This window comes from Tribolium castaneum, chromosome 3 (genome assembly GCF_031307605.1).
Source record: "Tribolium castaneum strain GA2 chromosome 3, icTriCast1.1, whole genome shotgun sequence".
In the NCBI taxonomy this organism is placed as follows: Eukaryota; Metazoa; Arthropoda; class Insecta; order Coleoptera; family Tenebrionidae; genus Tribolium; species Tribolium castaneum.
Window position 1 is genome coordinate 24,752,764 of NC_087396.1, and position 26,169 is coordinate 24,778,932.

The following is a 26,169-nucleotide window of genomic DNA, read 5'->3' on the forward strand; positions in this document are numbered from 1 at the left end:
AGCTTTTCCTTTCGGGGATTTCGTAGTGCATTTGAAATTTATATTTTCCCAATTAGTTACTGTCGAATTTTTAGGCCCCTTTGTACTTTGTACAAACTCTCTCTTAGTAGCAAGACCTGTGCGTGTTTGAGGTTTTTTCGCTTCTTCCACTTGGGTTTCTTCTTTATTTCCACTGTCTGCCTTCTTGGCAGTTTTACCCTATAAAGTTTTGTGTTATTCTTCAAATTCTATTACAAGTGAAAAATAAAATACCTTAGTTTTCTCTGCCTTAGGTTCCTCCTTACTTTCAGCACTTACGGGCTAGAACAGATCTTAATTTGTAAAACAATTAAAACTTGGTGGCAATATACTCACTTCTGCTTTATTGCGTTTTGTAATTTTTTTTTCATCTGTTCCGTTTGTAACTTCAGCTGGTTCAGCAGGTGGTACTTTAGTATTTTCCTTCTTGGAAGATGTAGCCTAAAAAAGTTAAATTATTGTAAAATATTTAGAACTGAACCACACTTTTTTTGTGGAAATTATCACAAAAATTCACTTCAAGTAAAATATAAATACCTTGTTTTCCCATGCTTTAGGTGCAACAGTTTCCTCGACATTTTCAACGCTTACAGGCTAAAATACACTTCATAAAACAAAAAAGACTTGGTGGCAACATATACTCACTTCTGCTTTATTGCGTTTTGTAATTTTTTTTTCATCTGTTCCGTTTGTAACTTCAGCTGGTTTTCAACTAAATTTTCAACATTGACAAGCAATTTTTTGGAGTTATTTTCTTACGATTAAGTGTTTCTAACGTAGAATGACCGGCGGAATCCAAAACTGCAAGAATCTGAACGCTACGACTAACCGTTCAGAAGATATCGGCAAAAATAGAGAAAACTTTACAAATTTATTCAACTAAATTTTCATCATTGAGAAGCAATTTTTTGGAGTTATTTTCTTATGATTAAGTGTTTCTAACGTAGAATGACCGGCGGAATCCAAAACTGCAAGAATCTGAACGCTACGACTAACCGTTCAGAAGATATCGGCAAAAATATAGAAAACTTTACAAATTGATTCAACTAAATTTTCAACATTGACAAGCAATTTTTTGGAGTTATTTTCTTACGATTAAGTGTTTCTAACGTAGAATGACCGGCGGAATCCAAAACTGCAAGAATCTGAACGCTACGGCTAACCGTTCAGAAGATATCGGCAAAAATAGAGAAAACTTTACAAATTGATTCAACTAAATTTTCAACATTGACAAGCAATTTTTTGGAGTTATTTTCTTACGATTAAGTGTTTCTAACGTAGAATGACCGGCGGAATCCAAAACTGCAAGAATCTGAACGCTACGGCTAACCGTTCAGAAGATATCGGCAAAAATAGAGAAAACTTTACAAATTGATTCAACTAAATTTTCAACATTGACAAGCAATTTTTTGGAGTTATCTTCTTATGATTAAGTGTTTCTAACGTAGAATGACCGGCGGAATCCAAATCTGCAAAAATCTGAACGCTACGACTAACCGTTCAGAAGATATCGGCAAAAATATAGAAAACTTTACAAATTGATTCAACTAAATTTTCAACATTGACAAGCAATTTTTTGGAGTTATTTTCTTACGATTAAGTGTTTCTAACGTAGAATGACCGGCGGAATCCAAAACTGCAAGAATCTGAACGCTACGGCTAACCGTTCAGAAGATATCGGCAAAAATAGAGAAAACTTTACAAATTGATTCAACTAAATTTTCAACATTGACAAGCAATTTTTTGAAGTTATTTTTTTATGATTAAGTGTTTCTAACGTAGAATGACCGGCGGAATCCAAATCTGCAAAAATCTGAACGCTACGACTAACCGTTCAGAAGATATCGGCAAAAATATAGAAAACTTTACAAATTGATTCAACTAAATTTTCAACATTGACAAGCAATTTTTTGGAGTTATTTTCTTACGATTAAGTGTTTCTAACGTAGAATGACCGGCGGAATCCAAATCTGCAAAAATCTGAACGCTACGACTAACCGTTCAGAAGATATCGGGAAAAATAGAGAAAACTTTACAAATTTATTCAACTAAATTTTCATCATTGACAAGCAATTTTTTGGAGTTATTTTCTTATGATTAAGTGTTTCTAACGTAGAATGACCGGCGGAATCCAGATCTGCAAGAATCTGATCGCTACGACTAACCGTTCAGAAGATATCGGCAAAAATAGAGAAAACTTTACAAATTTATTCAACTAAATTTTCATCATTGACAAGCAATTTTTTGGAGTTATTTTCTTATGATTAAGTGTTTCTAACGTAGAATGACCGGCGGAATCCAGATCTGCAAGAATCAGATCGCTACGACTAACCGTTCAGAAGATATCGGCAAAAATAGAGAAAACTTTACAAATTTATTCAACTAAATTTTCATCATTGACAAGCAATTTTTTGGAGCTATTTTCTTATGATTAAGTGTTTCTAACGTAGAATGACCGGCGGAATCCAGATCTGCAAGAATCAGATCGCTACGACTAACCGTTCAGAAGATATCGGCAAAAATAGAGAAAACTTTACAAATTGATTCAACTAAATTTATTTTTAGGTCGCTGGGGCAAAGCCCCAGCCTCCGGGCTATCATCTGTAGGCGCCTTGCCTCATTTATAGTTACATTTACGGTTAATACCATTTATTAGAGTGTTAATAAAATTTAAAAAGTCTAGATCAAGGTCATTCAAAGCCGAATTTTTCGAAAACGGGGCATTTGCACAAACTTTCATGTTCATATCTTTGATCTAGAGGCTTTTTAAAGCAAAATGCAAAAAAAAAATTTTCAAAAATCCAGAAGTAGCTAAAGTAAAAATACTAAAAATAAACATACCCCACGGACGATTAAACTCGAAAATGTTGAACTCGAAATGTGGAATAGTGATTTTTATGGAGCTACAGCGCGTACAGGTCTTAGGGTACAGGCTGGGGCTTCGCCCCAGCGAACTAAAAATAAACATACCCCACGAACAATTAAACTCGAAACCGTGGAACTCGACACGTGGAATAGTGTATTTTATAGAGAAAGGGCGCCGTACAATTCGTGGCCGGAGGCTGGGGCTGCGCCCCAGCTAACTAAAAGGAAATATACACCACGGTGTTGTTGGTAAATTGCATGAAGGGAAATGCGGGAATGCATCCCCACTTCCGTCAATCAGAGCACAGTGACATAAATTCAAATTGCAAAATATGAAAAAATACACCTACTTTTTAATGAAAAAGGTATAATACGTCATTTAAATTCATTCTGGGAATACCCGAAGGTGTTATAATCATAACAAACACGCAGGTGCGATTCTTACCTGTTGAAGCTAAACAATAACAACCAATCAGAAATAAGCACACGCAACGCATGCACACCGTGGTGGCAAACGTTGTATCCCTTAAAATCAACAAAAATGGCGATTCAAGTGAAAAGTGAGTGAAAATAAAAATTATTTTTCTAATGTTATTTTCAATTTGCACAAGAAAATTCATAGTGTACGGTCATCAGGGCACTCAGAGGAATAGTTTGGCGTAAGTTTCAGCTTGAAAATCCAGAAGTAGTTAAAGTAAAAAATTACCAATGCTGCTTCAGACAAACCATAACATCAAATTTGGTGAGTTTTTTTGTGTTGCCAAGTCGATTTTTTTTCAAATTTGATAACCACGAGTTATTTTTTCTTTAAAATACTTACTAGGTGTTGCTTAATGTTGATTTGTGTTTTCATTAAAATCGTAGGAAGGGTTTGTTCGTTAAACGCAAAAAAATGTGCGTTCATTCTTTAAATTGATTCTAGTAGATTTTTTGAGTGATATCCTAAGTTTTACTGCTGACAAAAGCAAAAAACAAAAATTACTACCATTTCTTTAATGTTTAAAAAGTGCATATTTTTCAATTTTAAGTCAAATAGCAGTAAAATATGTCTGCTGAATTCATAAAACTACATGATCAGTGTAAAATTATTTAGAAGAAAATTAACTCTCAATAAAAGTAAGTAAATAAGTTTTAGCTAAGTGTAAATAATTTTTATAAAAACCGCTATAAGACATATTATTTATTCAGATAAAAAAAACTTCTAGACAGAACCTTTAAAAAACAACTTAGTTTTAAGATGATTCTATTATAAATTATAAGTCTGGTTAAATGTTTCCCGTCAGAAATTTTAACTGTGTTCAAAGCAGAGCTGGTTTAAGTTTTAATTTTAAAGGTAACTGTTTGATTTATACCGGGTGCTCAAAAACCGGCGCACCAACTCAATGGAGTGTGGTAAAGAGTTGCTCACATAAAAAGGTAAATATAGTAAAAAAAATCTTTGCATTAAAGTTATTGATAAATAACGAAATTTAAATAAATGATATGTGGCAACGTTGTCTAACAGTCGTGATCGCAAAAGAATTTTATCAACAATAAAAATAAATTATTTTTGAAACGGTTTCCTAGGAAATAATTTCCAGTGTTGGCACATCTACAAACTGTGATTTTTTTGATAAATTATAATTTTTTTAAATTAAAAAAACTGCTAAAGTCTGATGGGAAATTTAAAAATAGTTATTCATCGTTGTGTTGGGAAACGATTACTTAGTGTGAAACATAAAAACATTAAAAAATAATGAAAACTGAAAAAGTTAACAAAATAAGTTTGTAGCTCCAGATTTTTTTAAAATATGACTTTAGGAATTTTTTCAAGATTTTTCCTGTGATCTACACATGCTTCTCAACAACGTACCACTGAGTTGGTGCGCCAGTTATTGAGCACCCTGTATTTTGATTAAATAAACACTTAAGAAGTAATTATGGTTTTATTACCTCTATTGACCAAATAAAATTGTCCTGAAGTAAAAAGTTTTAAACATGACTACAAGGAAATTATAAGAATGTTATAAAACTTTTGTTAAACTATCTTAAGAATTTATGATTTTAATATTCCTTGATGAGAAGAATTGGCTGACAATACCTGTAGACAAGATTATTTTACAGCAACTTAACTACAAACTACCTTCATAAAACTTTTACAAAACCGTAGGTGGTTTTTAAACAGCATCCAAATTGTTACTTGGATGTGCCACAATATAAAAATTAAATATTAATCTTGTTTTTTAGAAAAACTGGAAGATACTGACCCCCTGATTCACTTAAAATTATTCTCAAGAGCAGATACAGGCTGTTTTCGAAATTAGCTACAATACTTTTTTTAAATGGAACACCCTATTTTTTGCATTTTTGGAACACTGATGTTTTACACGCTTTAAAAAAATATTTTATAAAAACTAGGAATCCTAGAAAAGTAGGATCTTCACCACTGAAAAGAAAGAAGTTCATAGTGAAAGGACATACAATTTAAAAAATGAAGCCATCTTTTACTAATTACTCAAAATATATTTAACCTTAAACATTAAATAAAATTTTCAGCTAATAATAACTTTAATGTTATTCTTATGGATATCTGAATTTAAATTAAAATAAAATAAAAGTTACTTAACAAGCAGAAATTATTACATTTGGTCATTATGTTCGTTAGTAGTATCACAAGAAAGTGGGAATAAATTGAAACATATTAGCCTAATGTTTCTTAAGAATTTTTTGTAGTCAAAATAGTTTGATATTTGTTTGATGCAAAAGTGCAACCAATCCTTTAGTTTTTCTCTTAATTGACAATCAATTTAAAAGATTCAAAAAATATTAGTCCGGAAGTTGTTTATAAATGTACATTATTACAAACTTTTCTGGACTGAAGTACAAGAAAATTTTGTTTACATGATTATCATTGTGAAGAGGTTGGAGGATGGCTATGTAAAAATTGTATTTTTTTTGTTAAATATTTTTTTTATATTTTTATTGTGGAAATATTATGATGTAGCATTTAATTTTTTGAGCCATGATACATCAGATACTACATGGATGCGTCTAAAAAAATTAGGGGTTTTTATTTAAAAAAAATCGAAATAATAATATTGGGAATGGCTTACTTTTAAAAAATATCTGTTCGAGCATTTTATCCACAACAAAATAAATTATAGTTTTAATAGAATTATTCCATAGTTTTAGCGTCACTGTTTTTGTCTTCTATGATTTAGGTTTCTGTTACATTTTTCGAAAGTATTTTTTTTATAGTAATTGCGTAATTTCGCTGAAACAGACCAAAAGATCATAATATATATGAACGCAGATTTTTTTTCAAGAGAGCTCACCCATTTTTCAAAGTTTTGCCAAAAATTAAACTTTAACATTTAAAATGGTGAAAGTCTAAATTTTCTAGGATTATTAGTTTTTGTGAAATACATTTAAAAATAACGTGTTTTCGTCAAAAAAAATAAATTATTTTAAAAACTAAACAGAATCGACCAATGCAAGTTTAGATCAAAATTATTATTAAAGTTAAAAAATTATTAATGCAAATGCACCAAAATTTAGGGTTTCATTTAAAAAAAAACATAAGTTTATATTGTAGCTCATTTCGGAAACACTCTGTATATTTGGAAGTAATTTTTACTATTTATTTCTCAATTATTTAAGAGTCAAAAACGGAGTTTTCCAATCCCTGGGTCAGCCTATATGTTGCTTAATTTTGATGTTTTTTTTTATTAAAATTGTAATTTTTATACTTGTATGTTTTTGTTTATTGTTTATATCACCAAATAGGTATCAATTTTTAAATAATCTTTGAATAATAACTTAAATAACGCGTGTTTGTTATGATTATAACACCTTCGGGTATTCCCAGAATTCAGAATCGCTTCAGGGTACCGAAGCGATTGTTGAGAATTGGTGTACTACAAGTTGCATACTTTTTTTAGACCTGTTTTCAGTGACAGTTGTCAATCATCGGATAGGCATCCGACCTTCGCCTCGGGGTGTCTTGTCCCTTCTCATAAAATGCAAATAATGTAAACAAACTGAATTCCACTATCGCCCACGATAGTTTCTCTTATTTCAGAGATTCAAGCAACATACAGTGAAAAATACGTTTTTTATTTTGTTAAAAAAATTTGATACTAAAGAATAATAAAATACTAGCATAGTTTTGTAAAAAATAATACACCATTACACCATTTATTTATTGGGTTTTATGTTTTAATTAACCGAATTCTGTTCGCTATATTATGTGTCATGTGCATTTCTAATTGGATCACTTGCATTGAAAAAATATAAAATAAAAAAATTAATTGGTGAAACATTATTGTTCTTTCAGAAAACAGTTTAACTTTAAAAAAGTTACTAGGAATATCTCATTAAAATGATGAAAACTTCTTTAAACCCGCTTTTTCGTCTGATAATTTTATCCAGGTAATAAATTCTGAAAAATACATTGTTGTAAAAATTTATTGTAACTATACCCAGTAATAATTATAGTACAAATAACGTATCGAGAGATTGTAAGATCCAGTCTTAGGGATATAATTTGTTTACGTTACGCCTAGTAAAATAAATGATACTTTTATAATTATGTATTATTTTAGAATTTAGGAATTATTTCTCGTTTTTTTATTAAATTTATACAATTTTTCTATAACTAGCTTGCGAAGATATAGCTGCGTTACTCTTACGTTATATAAATTTTGTGTATTTCTTTAAAATATAAGTAAACATTGCTAAAGATCGGGTACCTGAAACTGAAATTACATGTAAACAAAAATGTTTATTAAAAAGTTTAGAAAGTTTTTCATAAGCTCATGAGTCATAAGACTTGTATTTAGTGGAGGGTTTAGGGTGGTGGTTGGTACTTATATATAATCAAAACATATAGTTCTACAACTTCTTTACTCTTTGAGTCTTTGCAGAGTGCTGGTCACTTTCTTGCCCAACAGTGTTTTGTAATAAGTGGTAATTTTTAAACAGTGGTATTTGTAGTTTTTAATTTGTTACTTTGCAGAATATCAATTTTATCTATTTCTTTTTATTTAATTATTTGTTGCGACTGCTGGTTGGTAAGTGTATTTCCTAATTTCTTATTATATCACTTGTAAATAGTTGAAATCTTTGTATATTTAAAATTATGGGTAATAATAGTAAACTAAGTTTTTCAAAAAAAAAGAAAAAGTCGAAAACAAATAATGCGTAATTTTTGGAAAAAACAACGAAAGGGTTCTAAAACGGAATGAACAATAAAAGTAAAAAAAACTTCCTCAGTGGGTTGACACCTTGTCGTGGTGAGGGAGCTCAGTAGTTCTATCACAAAACCTGTGCAGAACGAAGCTAAGTACAACCAAAGTTTTAATCATCTTTTTTATATTTTTTTTAAAACAGGAATAATTTTATTGTTAAAAGTATTCAAAAAAATAGCGAGCGTGATTACTCGTATTTCAAAATCTCATAAGATACGTTGATAGCAGTGTCTACAAAAAAAACGTAATGCAAATCTATAGGTACCTAATTATTTTGTTAAAAAATGTTAATTCCGAAATCATGTGCTTTAATTTTATACCACTATTAGAGAAATCGCTAAAATTCCTATTTGTGCCGATACATTTCTCTGTCTTGAACAAATGCAATAAAATTATTATCTTGTGGGTCACCCCAATGGTGGTTACCTCCAGCGGTGCGTCCTAAACCCGTCATAAATCTTCTTCCAGCTAGCTACGCATTCGAAGAAGGATGCATTAAAAGTTGCCTACTTACAATTTAATTTTTGCATTATATCTAACAATTAAGAACAGTTAACAAAAATCTAAAATATCTCAGGTCTGTATTTTTAAATTTCCTATAAAATGTTTTTTTTAAATTCTCAATACAATGCACCGTTATCAAAAATTCGTATCAACTTCATAAACAGACATTTTATTTAATAAAAAAATATCTAGGCATTTATTTCAATCAAAAATGACTCTTCGACTTACATTTACTTATAAAGAAACACTGCAAATGTCAAGAAACTCTTCAAGTCTAAATTTGCGGCTAAAAACAGTTTACACGTAAAACGTATGCGCCAGCTCCCAGAGGGTCTAGAGCCTTAAGGCTAGGTTAAACGTATTCGTCTTATGGCGTTTTCAATGTAAAAGAATTGTGGCTGTAATTAAGTTATTTGAAAAGATATCAACATCGTTTCAAAACTCAATGTATCTTAGAAATGATATTTACAAAATGGCCATTAGAAAATTTTAAAAAATCTAGTGCTCAATAAATTATGGCTATTTAAATAAACACGATTTCGAAATAATACACGTATTAAGACACCAAGACTTCAAAATGAAAAAACTCTCCGGCCAAGCGATAGAGATTGTTATTTTAAACACCTTGGTATTTTTAATTTTTTTCTGTTATTAAAAATAAGCTTAATATTGCGAAAATTTTAATTCATTGGAAGCACAAAATTCCTTGGGCGATGATTTATAGCAGTTGACTAGACAAATCCGCAGAAAGATTTACAATGGGACCGGAGGGTCTAGGTCTGAGTAACAGACCCAAAAGTAGGTACCTGCTAAAAATGATTAGATTTGTCACATCTCACTTTCTTGTTAGTCTTATTCATCGAAACAATAATGACTTTTGTTTCCGTTGAAAAAGGAATTTGGTCGAGATTAAGAACCAACCCAGAGAAAGTTAAACCATGTAACCAGAAAAGGGATTATCCGCTTAATAATAATTTAAGGGTTTCACGTTATTTATAATTGGTATTATAATAGGTAACTTGTTTATCTAATAATTTCTTTATCTAAGGCTGGTATTTAGAAAGCACTTTATTTGTGAACACACACCAGGCTAATTTTCTATTACCCAGAAATTGTTAACGTAAATTGAATTGGTTTTGGTTTTTCTTTTTCAAAAATCAAAAGTCACTTCTAGAAGCACCTAACAAAACCCTAACTAACTTTAGGCTTTGTTTACTAACTTTAATTTAAAACAGTAAATTCGTATTGCGTGACTATTTCCTAAACTATAACGCTTTGGAGCTATTGTGTTCTGTACAAATTAATGTAAAAATTGATAATAATGATAATAATTATAGAATTAAAAAAATTCGCACGACTTTGTTTCGTCAAAAAATGACACCTACAATAGCGAGCAAAAAATTTTGGACACATTTGTCATTTCATTGTCAAAAAGGTTAGAGTAGTATTGCCCACGATTATGTCAGTAAAATGTCAAAAGTGCTCGCCAGTGTACACTGTTATTCTTAATAAAAACCTAATTTACACTTTGTTTTTTTTAAATATAACAAATAATATGCTGAAAAGGAATGTTTTAGTTTTCAAAGGACTCAGTTGTGTGCATGCTATATATATTATGATTATGACAGTATAGCAACATTAATGACGTAATTGGTTTTTGAATTATAACGTAATTTTTTATTTTTGTAAATAACAACTGACATTTCTGCTTGTTGTTGTTGACAGTACACTTTTTAGTAATTAAAAAATAAAATTAAAATTAAGTAAAAAAAGATGAATGGCAATTGCATAATTGAGTTCTTTGACCTAAAGATTTTTTTGTTAATTGTCTACTCTACCAGTGACCATAGGTATTTAAGAGTGTTATTCGTTATTATATGTTATTCGTTTTTATAAAATTTACATTCTTGGGAAAGTATAGTTATTGCTATTCAAAAGAGAAAACACCAACCCCCTACATTGTAATGTAATCTCCCTAAAGTGGTAGGAGGAAGCATCTGCTAATATAAGAAGTGCAAAACTATGGTAATTTTTAATTACTGTTTAACAGTTCGCTGTGCTATTGTGTGGAGTTTGTGCTTAGTGACATTTTATAAAATGGCTAGATCCAAAGGCAATGGAAGATAGAAATATAGAAATTTCTGTTAGTTAAAAAAGTATTTAGATTTTTTTTTGAAAATATATGAATCTTTTTTTACGCATGTTTCATTGCATAACACCTACGTTCCTAACTACAGTCAAATCTTTTAATTCGACTATATGTTAATCGAATCTTAAATTAAAATTATATTTATTAAACTAATTGAGTAATCCGAAAAATTGACAATCCAGAGAACGCCTTGAATTAGTTTCTTTTTATCGTGATTTACCAGTATTTTAGAACGTTTTTTCTTTTTCATTAAATAAACACTTCAAATTTAAAATAAAACTGTTCAAATTGGGAACATCTTCTTTGGGCATACAAATATCAAGTAAGACCAATGTAGGTAATGTTGTAAATCACAAATACATTCTTTGTTGTGACATCAGCTTAACCACAGAATTTGAAGCACCCTAAGCCGGTCGGGCCGACAGTTTTATGATCGACACCCCGAGAGCGAGTTCAAGATTCCTTTTAACCTAGCCTTTTAAGGGCGCCACTCAGTTATCGATAACGAAGCTCCCAACTGAGAAGGAGATAAGAAAACTATTGAATAATCAATTAAAATTCCGTATATTAAAAGTTACTCTTGTGACCTGATGGTTAAATCAACTACTGACACGAATCTTTACGTTAGAATTGGCCAATTCGCTCGCTCACATTAATTGAAATTATAAGTTATAAAAAATTATTAATAGTTGCATAAAAATTGAAATTTAAAAAGGAAAATTTGAAAATTGAAATAATTTTTTTTTTAAGAAAGGAAATTCGAATAATATATTATAACGAAAAGATTGAAAATCGCGAAGAACTGATATCTGGGACTTATCTGCGTCCAGTCCTTGGCCGTTTACGAGGTTCCCGAAGGTCACACCATTTGATGAAGGGAGTCCTCCTCTAATCGACTGTAGGGGAACCCTTCGGATACGAAATAACAGAAACTTTGAGGACCTCGGATTTTCCTCTGATCGGTTACGACATTGGCGTGTCGGACTTTAGGATGATACTGGGGTTGAGGGCCTAAAATGGGGTATTAGGGATCGGAAAAACTAAAGTTATGAATCTACTTTGGTGGTGTGCGCCCTCAAAAGTTGCTTGATCGTTCTAAGTGTTGGATTTTTAACAAATAAATAACTAATTTAAGGTCACAGGTAATTGTTGCAGATGTTCTTAACTGGACCTCTCAACACCTACTGACCGTTCGACCTCTACCCCTCCCCAAATATTTCGCGCATGATTTTATTAAGAATTTAAGTTTTTTTTTATAAACGTTACAATGTATTGCTTTATTGGTTTCCGGAACGATTTAACGTAACCTAACACCAAACAAATCAGCGATTAAATTTATCTAAGGCTAAATCGTTCCAGAAACCGTTATGTTATTTCCAGGTGTTTTTTAATCTATTAAATTTTGTCTTTGATCTCATGAGAGGCTATTACGTTGTAGAAATGCATTGAATGCATTTTTCATCTACTTTTTATTAAATTTGTCCTTGATTTTGTCATATTACCACAATACTAATAATAATAAAGTTATAAACCAATTCTTATGATAACGGTCTGATCAGTGATCACGGTTAAATCAATAGTGTTATGTTATGAATGGTACTACATCTTTTCCAATTGTAGTTGAGAATGATTAATTCTGAAAGATTAATTTCCGATAATTTCAGTATTTTAGAAGGTATTAATTGTAGTTCAGAAGATGGTTTCTGATATTCAAATACTACTTTCTTTGTTCTGAAAGAAATTGGAAAAAGTATAAAACAAAAAATTAGTTTAGCTTAAAAGTAAAAAGTATGAGCTTTAGCCTTTTAACATTTTTTTAGAGATCTGCAGCCGAGAAGTTAGAAGCATAAGAAACTCTATTGTTTTTGTAAATTGACTGATAATGTTCACAAAAAAAAAAATAGTTTTTTTGAACTATTTGAAGTGAATATTCGAAATTTGAAAGCAATTTTTTTCATCAAAAATTATAAACAAAGTGATTCTTTCTAACTACACTCTTTTCAACTTCAAATAACGTCAATTGAAGTTCAGATTAGTTACTTTGGTTTGGGAAAACATTTTTTTTTATTCGGAAGTTACAAATTGTATTTCAGAGTACAAGAATAAGTTGTAATTAATATTTTACTCTTTTCAGCTGTTGAAAAAAATGTTGAAGTTGTTAAATATTTTTTAATTAAAATTAGGTAATAAATAAAAGCAGTGGTAATCAAGTATATAGCTTTTGTTTTCTGTAGTATTTTGTTATTTTAAATTTCAATCCCAATTTACGTATGAAAAGTCTATTTTTAAATTACAATTAACATCTTCCAAAAAAGAACTTACGATTCTGAATTACCTTTACACAGTTGAAATTAAAGCTTTATTTTTAATAAAAAAATACGTGGAAACACTGAAAAAAATACCGTAAGACCGTAACATTTTCATAATAAAACATTTTTGCAACATTACCTATTTCAAAGCATTTAAAGAAAAAACTGTGTTGAATATAATTTTGGACAGTGTCTTTTTTATTAGATAAAACAATTTATTCTTTTTGATTTATAATTGGAATATTTTCACGAGATTTGAATGTTGGGTTTTCTCAAAAAACAAAATTCAACTATTTAGGACCGAAATCCAAACATTTTGTTTGTTATTTTCCTTTAACAATAATTTAATAACAATTTAAGAGTAGATTTTTACTGTATTTTCATATTTGGTGTTAAATACTTCATTTAGTTTTTGAAAAAAATATTTTTTTAACAGACTGAACATGGAATAAGGACAGAGTTTTTAAGAAAAATAATAAATAAAATATTCTTTTACAATTGGATTAAATATTTGTAACCAATTTTAACAGGTTTTTTGTTGGTAACATTTTAAGCCTTCTTTTTAATACCTGAATCCTAGATTATTACCACTATTTTAAAATATGTTTTCTATAGCAACGTGTTTTTAAATTAAAATTATTAAAATATTCCAACAAAAAAAAATTGAAAAAACTTAACGACAGTCCACGAACTTTAAGCTTGTGTCTTCGCTATCGTATTTTTTAATAACAAAATTAAATGAAAAGATTTTTTTTCCATTTTCGTTTTAAAAGACACGGATTTTTTTTCATATTTCTATGTATTGTTACAGCTAAGGCCCTCAGAAAGTTACGATATTTTTTCATACGTTCTCAGCATACTTAAAACTTAAATGTCTTGTCCAAAAAATATTTAAAAAAAATATTACTAACCCCATAAAAAATTAAGTTTATTCCTTATAACTTATTAAAGTTGTTACGGGCAATGAACTGGGTGTAAATAAATTTACCACTTTAGCTGACGTTTCGGTTTTTATTAAACCTTTTTCAAAGCTTATTCCTTATGTAGCTCACAATGAACCCTAAAAATTAATTGACTAACGAATTAAGTTAACATTTAATTGACCAAAAGTCAAATTAATCGCAAATTAAAATTAATTGTGAGCTATACAACGAATAAGCTTATTTTTAGGTCTTTTTTGCACAAAAAAACGTTTCTTTAAGAATATTAATAGAAATTATAAAAAACCTATTTTTTCAGTAATAATTATAAAAACATAGAAAAAAAATTTAGTAGCAAACGCTCAGTAGTGAGTTCTGTGTGATTATTTTTTAACTACAGTAAAAATATACTTTTAGCAGACTCGGCCTGTAGTTCACCCTAAAACAAAAAAACAATTTTGATCTATGATCAGACCTTTAATATGAAAGGGCTTCTAATAAGTCAACTTTGTTTAATCTACAAATGTGTTCTATGTAATATAAGATACTTGTGTGTATTAATGTTAATTACTGCATCTGTTTAAATAATCATTTCCATGTATTATAATCGGTATTACTCTTAAGCATAAGATTAGGGAAATATCGACGAGACTTTGCGTGTACTATTCTTAATCACAAAGGCTAACTAATGAATAGAAAATGGTTTTGTAAAGAATTGTGTGCCTGTTTTGTTTTGCTTGCAAAAAATCACTGTGACTTCTGACGTTTTTCTAGTATTACAATTTTGTATTTTGTTTAAATAAAAATGTAGCAAAAGTGTTAGAAATATAATATAAAAATAGTTAGTTATTTATAATAAGCTTTATAGATCATTTACCTTTCTTGAAAGCGCGGCTTTGTATTCCACGTAGGACTTCAAAATCTGATCAAACTGCTTGCAGGCCACTTGTTTGTACTTCTCCCTCATCTTTTGCAAGTGTTTAATCTCGCTCTCACATTCAAGTTGTTGCTCCTTTATATCCTTTAGCAGCTCCTTGTAGGCTTTCAACGAGTTGCTTCTCTCCATAAATACGTCAATTCTGGAAGTCTCGCACGCAAGTTTCGTTCTTAGTTCGCCCACTTGGGCCCTTATTTGACATTCTTTTATTTTTTCATCACACACTTTTGGTAATTTTTCCAGTCGTAGTTTAGCAATATCTTCCAAAATCTTCTCTTTAGTTAATTCATTTTCTAAATACTTTTGCTGTTGCTCCTCCAGTTTTTTCTTCAACACCACCAACGTGTTATCTTCAGGCCTGACACTGAAATCACAACCGTCACGACCATCCACTGAGTTCACATTCTGCGAAGTTGCTTTCAAAAACTCGTCACAAACTTTCTTGTATTTGTGCTCCAAAATGAGCCCTATTTCTTTTCTGAGAGTGCGACCTTCGTTAAAGCTTAACTCACTGTTTCCTGAAGATCGTAATCCTAGTAACTGTGTGTATTCATTGTCTAACACATCAACTTGCTGGCAACTTTGCTCATGTAAAATATTTTCCACTTTGGTTGCAAGTTCAGGGTTCAAGGCACCAGCAGTGGATATAAAATCGGCCACAGCTTGGTATAGTATTTGGAGATGGGTGTACCTGTCGCGTTGTAATTTGAGGAGGTGCCGCAAGTTGTTCAGTTCTTGAATTTGGGGGCTGTTACAATCGCTGGGGGTCGTTTCTGAGTCGGACATTATTTACCGTAATACGTCCAACCATGCCAATTTCACTGAAATAACACAATTGTGAAGAATTACAATAAATGTCAATCTGTCAAAGACAAGTAGAGGAGGAGAGGGTAATGTTGCCAACTGTGCAAAAAATCAACATTCCCCACGTTTAAAGAAGAAAAAAGTAAATTAAATTTTCGAAGTCTCGATCGAGCAGTCAAAGTTTTAAACCTTTACCTGTTCAGATTAGCGACAACCCTTTGCGACTTGTACTTGTGCTAGTTGTGCGCTCCACCTTGCGTGAAAAAGCGTTTTTCTCAAAACGAACCAAACCATTTTCAAAGTGAGGTCCAGGCCAAAACTCCCTCACAAAACTGTGCCTACAAAGCGCACTTTTGATGCCATCGGGGATCGGACGAAAATCCGAAAACCAAAAAGAGTTCCGCTCATCAGAATTCCGCCTCCGGCGGAATTGACCTCACCGATACCAGCGACGCCCAAGCCAACCACATCGGAACCGGAAATGGTGAACTCCAAAAGTAGAAAGGGGGACCCATTTAAAAATTAATTAGTGAATTAATGACATATTAATTGATAATTAATGACAATTAAATTGATAACGACCGATTAATTTAATTGAAATTTGATATCAAACTTTCTCTTTTAATTGACCTTCGATAATTAATTAATGACGAATTAATTGGATCATCAACTTTTTCTGGCGCCCTCTGGTGTTCAAACATTTTAGCGGGAAATTTAAATGTGACAGATCTCGGCGCCCTCTGGTGTTTAAGTTTTTCAGCGGGAAATTTAAATGTGACAGATCTCTGCGCCATCTAGTGTTCAATTTCGAAATCACTTTTTTTTTAGCGGTAAATTTGAATGTGTCGCTAAGCGGGGAATTACACCTAGGTTTCAATAAAAAATTAAAATATATCAAAATTAGTTACAAATTAACGGAAAATTAATCACACATCAGCTTTATCTTGTTATTAGAGGTTCAATAAAAACGTTATTAAAAATAAACATATATTTAAGAATCGCCCACACAATCATTCTACATCCTCGACGCCGCTTTCTTCTTCAGACTGGTCATCGTCCGATTCCGGGAACACAATTTTCCGTAAAAGGGAATTATAGGGTACCTTTTCCCGCCCTAAATGTATCCGTCTAGGACACCCCATATGTGTCCGGGGTAATATAGGTGTTTCACACCGCGTACACTTGAGTGTTACATTATAAATGTGCATATGTTTGTACCAGACTTTTTCTTCTAGCCTGGCGCACCACTTGCAGAGGATATTCTCCTCCTGTAACGCTCTATACGTGGTGAACCGCCTAAATGTTAGACGGTACTCCCCTCTGGAGTACAGGATTACACATTGTCCATCTAATAATAATAAATTCATATTGCGAAAATAGACTTGTATTTATTTATTAACTTACCAAACATTTGTCACACAATTTAACACTTGGCACGTAAAAATGTATAGGTACTTGTGTCGCCGAAAGTCAGCTTTGAAAATGAGGAAAAAAGGGTTTGAAGGTGGTAGTGGTGGTGGTGGTGGTGATGTTGGTAGGGGATGAAATTTGAGAGAAAGATTTCTAATGGTTCGGTGAATCATCTTTTCTTTCATCAAAACAGCCAGACAGACGACTGTCTAGGTTACTAATTGTCGCTGCAAATCCTATAATCCTTTTGTCGCTATATCGTTTGGGATGCTTTTCAAACATCGGTACGAAATTTAAATAAAAAAAATATAAATAAATGTACTTAAATTGATCCGTGAAGACCTTCTATATATACGTAATGTATATAAACATTGAAGTACGGAAACATTTTTAGTTTTAAAGCACCGTTCACGGCTATTGTCACTGCCCTTCAGGTTGTGGAAAAACACATTTTATAACGCAGTTCTTAAATCATTTGAAATCAATGTGTGATACAAGTTTTGATCGTGTGATATAGTATTATGATGAATGGCAACCGTTATATGAAAAAAATGATATTGTTAGTAATTTAAGAATCGAGTATCGTCAAGGTATGCCTGATATGACTGAATTTGATGGTTTAAAGCCGACGTTAATAATTTTGGATGATTTAATGCGTGAAACAAATGGTGGTGTTGTGGATATATTTACAAAAGGTAGCCATCATCGAAATCTTAGTGTTTTTTATATTACGCAAAATCTGTTCCACCAAGGCAAAGGACAGAGAGACATTTCACTGAATGCAAACTACATTATATATTTCAAAAACCCCCGTGACAAGGCTCAAGTCAATTTTTTAGCCCGACAGATTTTTCCAGAAAATACAAAATTTCTTCAAGAAGCTTATAAGGATGCGACTATGAAACCGCATGGATATTTGTTAATCGATTTAAAACAGGATACGTCCGATGATTATCGTATTCGTACAAACATTTTACCCGATGAATCACCTACTTTTGCATATATACCTAAGAGACGTATGAAAAAAGTATAAATTTAAAAAACGTGTTATTCATTTCTCAGTTGTATTTGAGATGTCGCGAACGTTAGCAAGAAACGCTGATCTTTTAAAATTCTTACATAAAACAACACCTGAATATCGTAAATCAATTTTAAATACAGCGGACAAAAATCTGGTTCATTGTATTTGTGAATGCGCTCATAATACTTTGTTGGGTAAAGTTCCATTGAATCGTACAAAAAAGTAAACTAAAAAAACATAAAAAAGTGTTGAGGGATTTAGTTAATCGAAAATTGTCTGTTCAGCAAAAGAAAAAGTTGATTGTTCAAAAAGGTGGTGCCTTCTTACCGTTATTGTTAGCGCCAATAATATCGGGTGTATTGGGTCATTTATTTCGTAAATAACGATAATGGAGCATGCTAAGAAAATGATAATGGTTGATCCAGGTGTATTTGAACGTATGCAAAGTGGTACCAGCAATCAACCAAACATCATAAATGATTTGGATCGTGAAATGTGAAGAATTATAGAACTGAAACACATTGACGACAACGAGAAATGGACGTTGTACAATCAAGTTCTTCAAAGATATTTAAAAGTGATAAATCGATTTCGTGAACCTGTAACAATACCAATGATTGAAACAGGTGAAAAAGAAAATGTTGATGTTGAAAATAATAAGTTAATAGCAGCCGATCATCTTAACAAAAATTTTCTAAAATCGTTACCGAAAACTTTACAAGCTAAGGCTAGTGTTTTAGTTGATTATATAACAAGCAATGGTGTTGCATGGAACGAAGTTGGTAACGTTATTTACGACGGTAAAACAATTCCTGATTCAAATATAATTAATTATAATCATTGACCTTATGAAAAGTGGTACTAGTAGTAGTAGACTGTCTGCTGAACCGACTGGTTGGAAAAATTTTTCACAAATTTTATCTAAAATCAACGTACCACGTGCGTTTATTGTTAATCCAAAACGAATGCAGTATATAAACGAAAACATACGTGAGAAACGACAAGAAACACCACAACCATCATCTTCATCATCTTACACTTAATCATAAGAAAATAACTCCAAAAAATTGCTTGTCAATGATGAAAATTTTGTTGAATCAATTTGTAAAGTTTTCTATATTTTTCCCGATATCTTCTGAAAGGTTAGTCGTAGTGATCCGATTCTTGCAGATTTAGATTCCGCCGGTCATTCTACGTTAGAAACACTTAATCATAAGAAAATAACTCCAAAAAATTGCTTGTCAATGATGAAAATTTTGTTGAATCAATTTGTAAAGTTTTCTATATTTTTCCCGATATCTTCTGAAAGGTTAGTCGTAGTGATCCGATTCTTGCAGATTTAGATTCCGCCGGTCATTCTACGTTAGAAACACTTAATCATAAGAAAATAACTCCAAAAAATTGCTTGTCAATGATGAAAATTTTGTTGAATCAATTTGTAAAGTTTTCTATATTTTTCCCGATATCTTCTGAAAGGTTAGTCGTAGTGATCCGATTCTTGCAGATTTAGATTCCGCCGGTCATTCTACGTTAGAAACACTTAATCATAAGAAAATAACTCCAAAAAATTGCTTGTCAATGATAAAAATTTAGTTGAATCAATTTGTAAAGTTTTCTCTATTTTTGCCGATATCTTCTGAACGGTTAGTCGTAGTGATCTGATTCTGGCAGATTTGGATTTTCATTAAAAAAATTCAAAAAAAAAAAACTAAAAGTTGTAGAGCATTGCGGTTTGTTCCATTGAATTCTACAGCTCATTCTACATATTATATCAATTTTTCACAAAAATTAAAAATTTAAAATTTTTTGTGAAAAGTTTTATTCAACAAAAAAATTCATAACTCGAAAACTAAAAGTCGTAGAGCAATGCGGTTTGTTCCATTGAATTCAGCGGCTCATTTTCTGTGTTATACCAACTTTTCACGAGATTTAAAATTTTCAGTTTTTTTGCTAAAATTTCCTGAGTAATACACTTACCTTCAAAGAGGTGAAAAAAAAATTACGGCGAAACTATTAGAGTTATCGAGAAACGGAAAAATGGAGAATAACCGGAATAAAAAACTCTACAAAATGGCATAGGACTCAAAGCGATTTCTCGCCAAAAAAATTTTCAATTTTCAAACGCCGATTACGCCCAAATTAAAAAAGCTAGAAGAAAACGCTTTTTTAGATCGGAAAGAGCACATCAAAATCTATAAGATAGAATCGGTTTCATTTGATTTTGAGACACTTTAAAAATTTTTAAAAATTTCTAACGGGGGGGTGTAAAATTTTTTTTATTTTTTTTATTTTCTCATTTACGGCTAAACTATTCTAAAAAGTGGAACTATTTTGATCCATACCTATGCAAAATAATCCGGGGAATCGATTGGCATCAAGAAAATTGCCAAATTCCTAATAGTTTTTTAGTTATGAATTTTTGAGTATATGATCTAATTTTCGCTTTTATTTGCATTCTCTCGAAAACTATAAGTCGGACAACAATAATCTTTTTTGCAAATGATAGATCATTAAAAGGGCTTTCCAACGATGCTACACTTCATGGGGTTATCTCGAATAGTTCCGGAGCTATTGCTCGAGAAATGTTCCGGGTACCCAAAATCGACAAAAACTGCGACGAAAATTGAAAAAATCAAACATCAAAAAATCGAACATATGGACTTTTTGTGGACTTCTAACAACTTTTGTGGGTTGTTAAGACATGTAGAGTCCATAAAAATCTACTGGAGTGAGTTTAAAAAAAATATTTTTTTTCACCTCTTTGAAGGTGAAATTTGAGCAAAAAAATTGAAAATTTTAAATTGCGTGAAAAATTAGTATAATAGAGAAAAAAAGCCGCTGAATCCAACGGAACAAACCGCACTGCTCTACGACTTTTATTCGAGTTATGAATTTTTTTAATGAATAAAATTTTTCACTAAGACAAATGGCCACCCTAAATTTAGGCAAAAAATTTTAAATTTCTAATTCTTGTGAAAAATCGATATAATATGTAAAATGAGCCGTAGAATTCAATCGAACAAACCGCAATGCTCTACGACTTTTAGTTTTTTTTTTATGAATTTTTTTAGTGAAAAACTTTGATCGCCTCTGTAGCCGGAACCGTTGCCCGGAGAGGCTCAGGGTTTGGTCGAAAAAATAGAAACGAGAATGTCGCATTAGCACAAACAGAAAAAGTAATTATTAACATCCTCTTCAATAAAGTTGTCAACAAAGTATAAAAGGCGCATGAAGATCAAATATTTGAATATTTCAATTTGAATTCAAAAAGAAAAAAATAAGAGAAGTTTCTATAAGAAATCAATCTGAGTATGCTGTTTTGAAAAAACTTAGTGGTGAACAGAATTAAAAACTTCTGGTTTGTTGCAAAAACAATTTTGTTGCAGAGACACAAATGACCAGAGTTGTAAAGGACGTAGCAGAGACGTTGGGAGGAGATGTGAAGCAAACCGAGACAGAATTATTGATGAAGCTTTTAAAGACGTCTGAAGAGGGCAAAGCGTCTAATTTAGTGTTTAGGGCGTTGAAAACAAAACTTGGAACGAGTTATACCAGAGGGATTTAAAGCTGGCTGTTACTCACCCTCCTAGCAATTATTTCCAACAGATGATCTTGTGGACCGAACAGGGGAAAATATGGAAATTTCCCATTGATAACGAACAAGGTTGCGCCTAATTTGTTAAGTATCGTGTCATATTTATAATTTTAGGGCTTGATGAGGAAAAGAAAGTTTACTTTACCGAGCACGTGTTTCTTGAGAAGTATTTAGAGCCTTGGTGTCCTCAAAAGGGGCCCTTGAGGCATTTCATGGAGTTGGTCTGTGTCGGACTTTCGAAAAATCCATACTTGACAGTTGACGCCAAACGGGAACATATCGAGTGGTTCAAAAACTATTTTGAAGAGAAGAAACAATTATTGAAAGAAGTTGGGGCACTACAAGACAGAGAGTTGGCCCAAACACTTAAATCTGGATGTGGAGTGAAAGGGGGCAATGGTCTGACCCCATAACATCACTATGTATTATGTTATCGCAAACGTTGTCCACAAATCTTTGGGAGACTAAGAAATAATCCAAGCGCCTGAAAAATTTAATATTAAAACTAGATATCGCACAGTATTATTATTTTACCATCCAACGTTGTTAGGTCTGGCATTTCTCATGTAGATCCAGAAAGTGTAAGCTTTTTCCTTCTCGGGATATAAGTGGCGATAAATATCAACATAACCGTTTCCAAGAAAAGCAGTCATGCCGTCACGTTCCTCCACTGAAAACCCAGCACTATTGGTGTTGGTTTTGGGATTAGCCAAGTCAATCTCTTTGTGTGCCACGTTCATATCCCCACAAATTATGACTGGTTTTTGGGAGTCCAAATTTTTAATAAACTTCTCGAATTGTTCGTTCCAATCTAAACGTTTTGGCAAGGTGACTAAATTTCGACCTGTTAATAAATGCGAATGAATTACTTACTGTTCGATCGTTGGTGTGAAAATAATGAATATAAATTCGATACAAACCCGACACATCAAACTTTTATTTAAAAAACAAAAACAATGCCTTTGGTTAACTTAAGACGATAGTAACATACAAACTAATTTAAGAGAAATGTACCAAATACATTATTCTTTACGTCACATCTTCGATAAATCTCTCATACAAAAGCTTTTAAATAAAATATTTGAGACTTGGTCGATTCAAATACGCGTAAGCCTTTAAATTAAAATTTGGAGGAGATATTTGAAATTTTGAAACAAATTACTGTAAAAAACGTTGCATCAACCCGTGAGAAGGTTGTTCAAGATTGTTCAAAATATTTAAGTAAGAGCTAGGAAAAATACTTTAAATAAAAATTGTGAAGCATACAATCAGAATGAGGCGAAAAATTATTATTACATTAATTCAAAAATAGAATACTTTTTTCTCTTTCCTTAAGCGAAAAATAAAGACGTTTTTATTAAAAAAAACCGCGAGATTTTGCTAAAACTGACAAAAAACAACTAAATTTGTTTGATCAAATGATCATGGCATCATTTTACCTTTTTACAAGGGATTTAGCATGTTTTTGGCCCTGTCAGGCAAATGTTTTGAAAAATATCGGCAAAAATACACCGAAAAGTATTCGAAAATTGTGTTATGTTTGCCTTTTTTTGTGTTTAAAGGTGAATAATTTTTTTCGAACGTTCTATCAAGTTTATCAGGCAAAAACGCCAGTATTTGGAAGAGTTTCCTCAAAAATGTGTTGCTCACTCGACTTATATTTTCATTTATAAAATGATACCATCTTGTAGTAACATTATCAGTTAAAAAAAAAATAGTTTGATTGAACAATGCATCAATTCATCATAAAATACAGTCCACAGTTAATCATAAACAAAGCATTGTCAATGACAAATGTCAATTTCAATGACAAATCGTAAGATATCCGGCTCGAAGAACCAAAAAATGTGGCTGTATTTTATTACGAATTGACACAATGTTAAATCAACTCTGTTTTTTATTGTTATTTTTTGTTTATTTATTTTTTTTATAAATTAAAATATAAATCTAATGCGCAACGTAAGCAAAAATAAAATTAATGTTTAAAATGAAGGGTTTTTGTATTTTCGAGTAAGAAGGCCACGGACTTTTACTTAATCCTTAGTATAAGGGCATTCTAAAAATTAAGAAAAATCTGAACATATGTCAAAAATGAAGGCCAAGGACTTTTACTTAATCCTTAGTATAAGCGCCTTCTAAAAATTAAGAAAAATCTGAACATAAGTCAAAAATCTACTTAGAAGACCTGTTGTTCCAAAACAATTCGGATCAACAAATTATTGACGAATAATATATAACTCAGATTGAGGAGAAAAATTATTAAATTAGTTCAAAAATTTTGTACTAAAAAGTTCGCGAAATGTGGCTAAAAGTAGCGGAAAACCACTGAATTTATTTGATTATGACAATATTTCGCCTTTTTTCAAGCGGTTAGTATAATCCTTGGTGTAAACACGTTCTAAAAACTAGAAAAAAAGTTGGACAACTGTGGTTTAGGTCAACATAAATAATTATTGCCTTTTTTATTGTTTCAACAAGTATTTTACGAGATTTCACAAAAATCATACTAAATTCAATTGTTCCTAAACTTTTATTGTCTTCTAAAAATTCACAAATCGGAAAAGTCAGCAGCCTTCGTAACCTTCTATAGTCTTGACTTCTTCTGGTAATTTATATACAGCGCACTTAGTCTCTTGAATACAAAGTATATCTGGTTTGTCATACTTCAAGATATCAAGGCATCCCTTCTTTAACCAGCTTCTTAATCCGTCTACATTCCACGTAGTGATATGAAAGTTGGGAGCTTTTCCTTTCGGGGATTTCGTAGTGCATTTGAAATTTATATTTTCCCAATTAGTTACTGTCGAATTTTTAGGCCCCTTTGTACTTTGTACAAACTCTCTCTTAGTAGCAAGACCTGTGCGTGTTTGAGGTTTTTTCGCTTCTTCCACTTGGGTTTCTTCTTTATTTCCACTGTCTGCCTTCTTGGCAGTTTTACCCTATAAAGTTTTGTGTTATTCTTCAAATTCTATTACAAGTGAAAAATAAAATACCTTAGTTTTCTCTGCCTTAGGTTCCTCCTTACTTTCAGCACTTACGGGCTAGAACAGATCTTAATTTGTAAAACAATTAAAACTTGGTGGCAATATACTCACTTCTGCTTTATTGCGTTTTGTAATTTTTTTTTCATCTGTTCCGTTTGTAACTTCAGCTGGTTCAGCAGGTGGTACTTTAGTATTTTCCTTCTTGGAAGATGTAGCCTAAAAAAGTTAAATTATTGTAAAATATTTAGAACTGAACCACACTTTTTTTGTGGAAATTATCACAAAAATTCACTTCAAGTAAAATATAAATACCTTGTTTTCCCATGCTTTAGGTGCAACAGTTTCCTCGACATTTTCAACGCTTACAGGCTAAAATACACTTCATAAAACAAAAAAGACTTGGTGGCAACATATACTCACTTCTGCTTTATTGCGTTTTGTAATTTTTTTTTCATCTGTTCCGTTTGTAACTTCAGCTGGTTCAGCAGGTGGTACTTTAGTATTTTCCTTCTTGGAAGATGTAGCCTAAAAAAGTTAAATTATTGTAAAATATTTAGAACTGAACCACACTTTTTTTTGTGGAAATTATCACAAAAATTCATTTCAAGTAAAATATAAATACCTTGTTTTCCCATGCTTTAGGTGCAACAGTTTCCTCGACATTTTCAACGCTTACAGGCTAAAATACACTTCATAAAACAAAAAAGACTTGGTGGCAACATATACTCACTTCTGCTTTATTGCGTTTTGTAATTTTTTTTTCATCTGTTCCGTTTGTAACTTCAGCTGGTTCAGCAGGTGGTACTTTAGTATTTTCCTTCTTGGAAGATGTAGCCTAAAAAAGTTAAATTATTGTAAAATATTTAGAACTGAACCACACTTTTTTTGTGGAAATTATCACAAAAATTCACTTCAAGTAAAATATAAATACCTTGTTTTCCCATGCTTTAGGTGCAACAGTTTCCTCGACATTTTCAACGCTTACAGGCTAAAATACACTTCATAAAACAAAAAAGACTTGGTGGCAACATATACTCACTTCTGCTTTATTGCGTTTTGTAATTTTTTTTTCATCTGTTCCGTTTGTAACTTCAGCTGGTTCAGCAGGTGGTACTTTAGTATTTTCCTTCTTGGAAGATGTAGCCTAAAAAAGTTAAATTATTGTAAAATATTTAGAACTGAACCACACTTTTTTTTGTGGAAATTATCACAAAAATTCATTTCAAGTAAAATATAAATACCTTGTTTTCCCATGCTTTAGGTGCAACAGTTTCCTCGACATTTTCAACGCTTACAGGCTAAAATACACTTCATAAAACAAAAAAGACTTGGTGGCAACATATACTCACTTCTGCTTTATTGCGTTTTGTAATTTTTTTTTCATCTGTTCCGTTTGTAACTTCAGCTGGTTCAGCAGGTGGTACT

The 26,169-nt window shown here is 31.5% G+C and overlaps 2 protein-coding genes across 5 annotated transcripts; one reads left to right on the top strand and one right to left on the bottom strand.

Moving 5' to 3' along the window:
* Positions 1 to 58: 58 nt before the first annotated feature.
* Positions 59 to 21,315, bottom strand: LOC103313998 (uncharacterized). 4 transcript variants are annotated; one of them, XR_010333349.1, is made up of 8 exons: positions 17,139 to 21,315; positions 15,930 to 17,082; positions 15,443 to 15,751; positions 14,871 to 15,294; positions 664 to 11,775; positions 556 to 612; positions 253 to 459; positions 59 to 198 (listed from the first exon to the last, which is right to left on the bottom strand). XR_010333349.1 is itself a non-coding variant. In XM_064355453.1 (4 exons), the coding sequence occupies exons 3-4, from the start codon at positions 15,714 to 15,716 to the stop codon at positions 11,728 to 11,730; spliced, it is 894 nt and encodes a 297-aa protein (XP_064211523.1). In that variant the 5' UTR covers positions 15,717 to 15,751; positions 15,930 to 17,082; positions 17,139 to 19,883; the 3' UTR covers positions 8,041 to 11,727. The 4 variants fall into 4 exon arrangements, 3 of the variants coding, with proteins under 3 accessions (XP_064211523.1, XP_064211524.1, XP_064211525.1); XM_064355453.1 differs by lacking the exons at positions 59 to 198; positions 253 to 459; positions 556 to 612 and having other exon boundaries at positions 8,041 to 11,775; positions 14,871 to 15,751; positions 17,139 to 19,883; XM_064355455.1 differs by lacking the exons at positions 59 to 198; positions 253 to 459; positions 556 to 612; positions 664 to 11,775 and adding an exon at positions 14,071 to 14,432 and having other exon boundaries at positions 14,871 to 15,751; positions 17,139 to 19,882.
* Positions 21,316 to 21,386: 71 nt separating this feature from the next.
* LOC107398143 (small ribosomal subunit protein mS31-like) lies at positions 21,387 to 22,282 on the top strand. Its single transcript, XM_064355459.1, has 2 exons — positions 21,387 to 21,829; positions 21,875 to 22,282. The coding sequence occupies exons 1-2, from the start codon at positions 21,772 to 21,774 to the stop codon at positions 22,171 to 22,173; spliced, it is 357 nt and encodes a 118-aa protein (XP_064211529.1). The 5' UTR covers positions 21,387 to 21,771; the 3' UTR covers positions 22,174 to 22,282.
* Positions 22,283 to 26,169: the final 3,887 nt, after the last annotated feature.

Excerpts from the sequence above, each read along its gene's own strand:
- LOC103313998 (XM_064355453.1), bottom strand. The coding sequence starts at position 15,716 with ATGTCCGACTCAGAAACGACCCCCAGCGATTGTAACAGCCCCCAAATT. Across the intron at positions 11,776-14,870 it reads AAGCCGCGCTTTCAAGAAAG|GCCCTCAACCCCAGTATCAT; the intron begins GTAAATGATCTA and ends ACCCCATTTTAG.
- LOC107398143 (XM_064355459.1), top strand. The coding sequence starts at position 21,772 with ATGATCTTGTGGACCGAACAGGGGAAAATATGGAAATTTCCCATTGAT. Across the intron at positions 21,830-21,874 it reads TCCCATTGATAACGAACAAG|GGCTTGATGAGGAAAAGAAA; the intron begins GTTGCGCCTAAT and ends TTATAATTTTAG.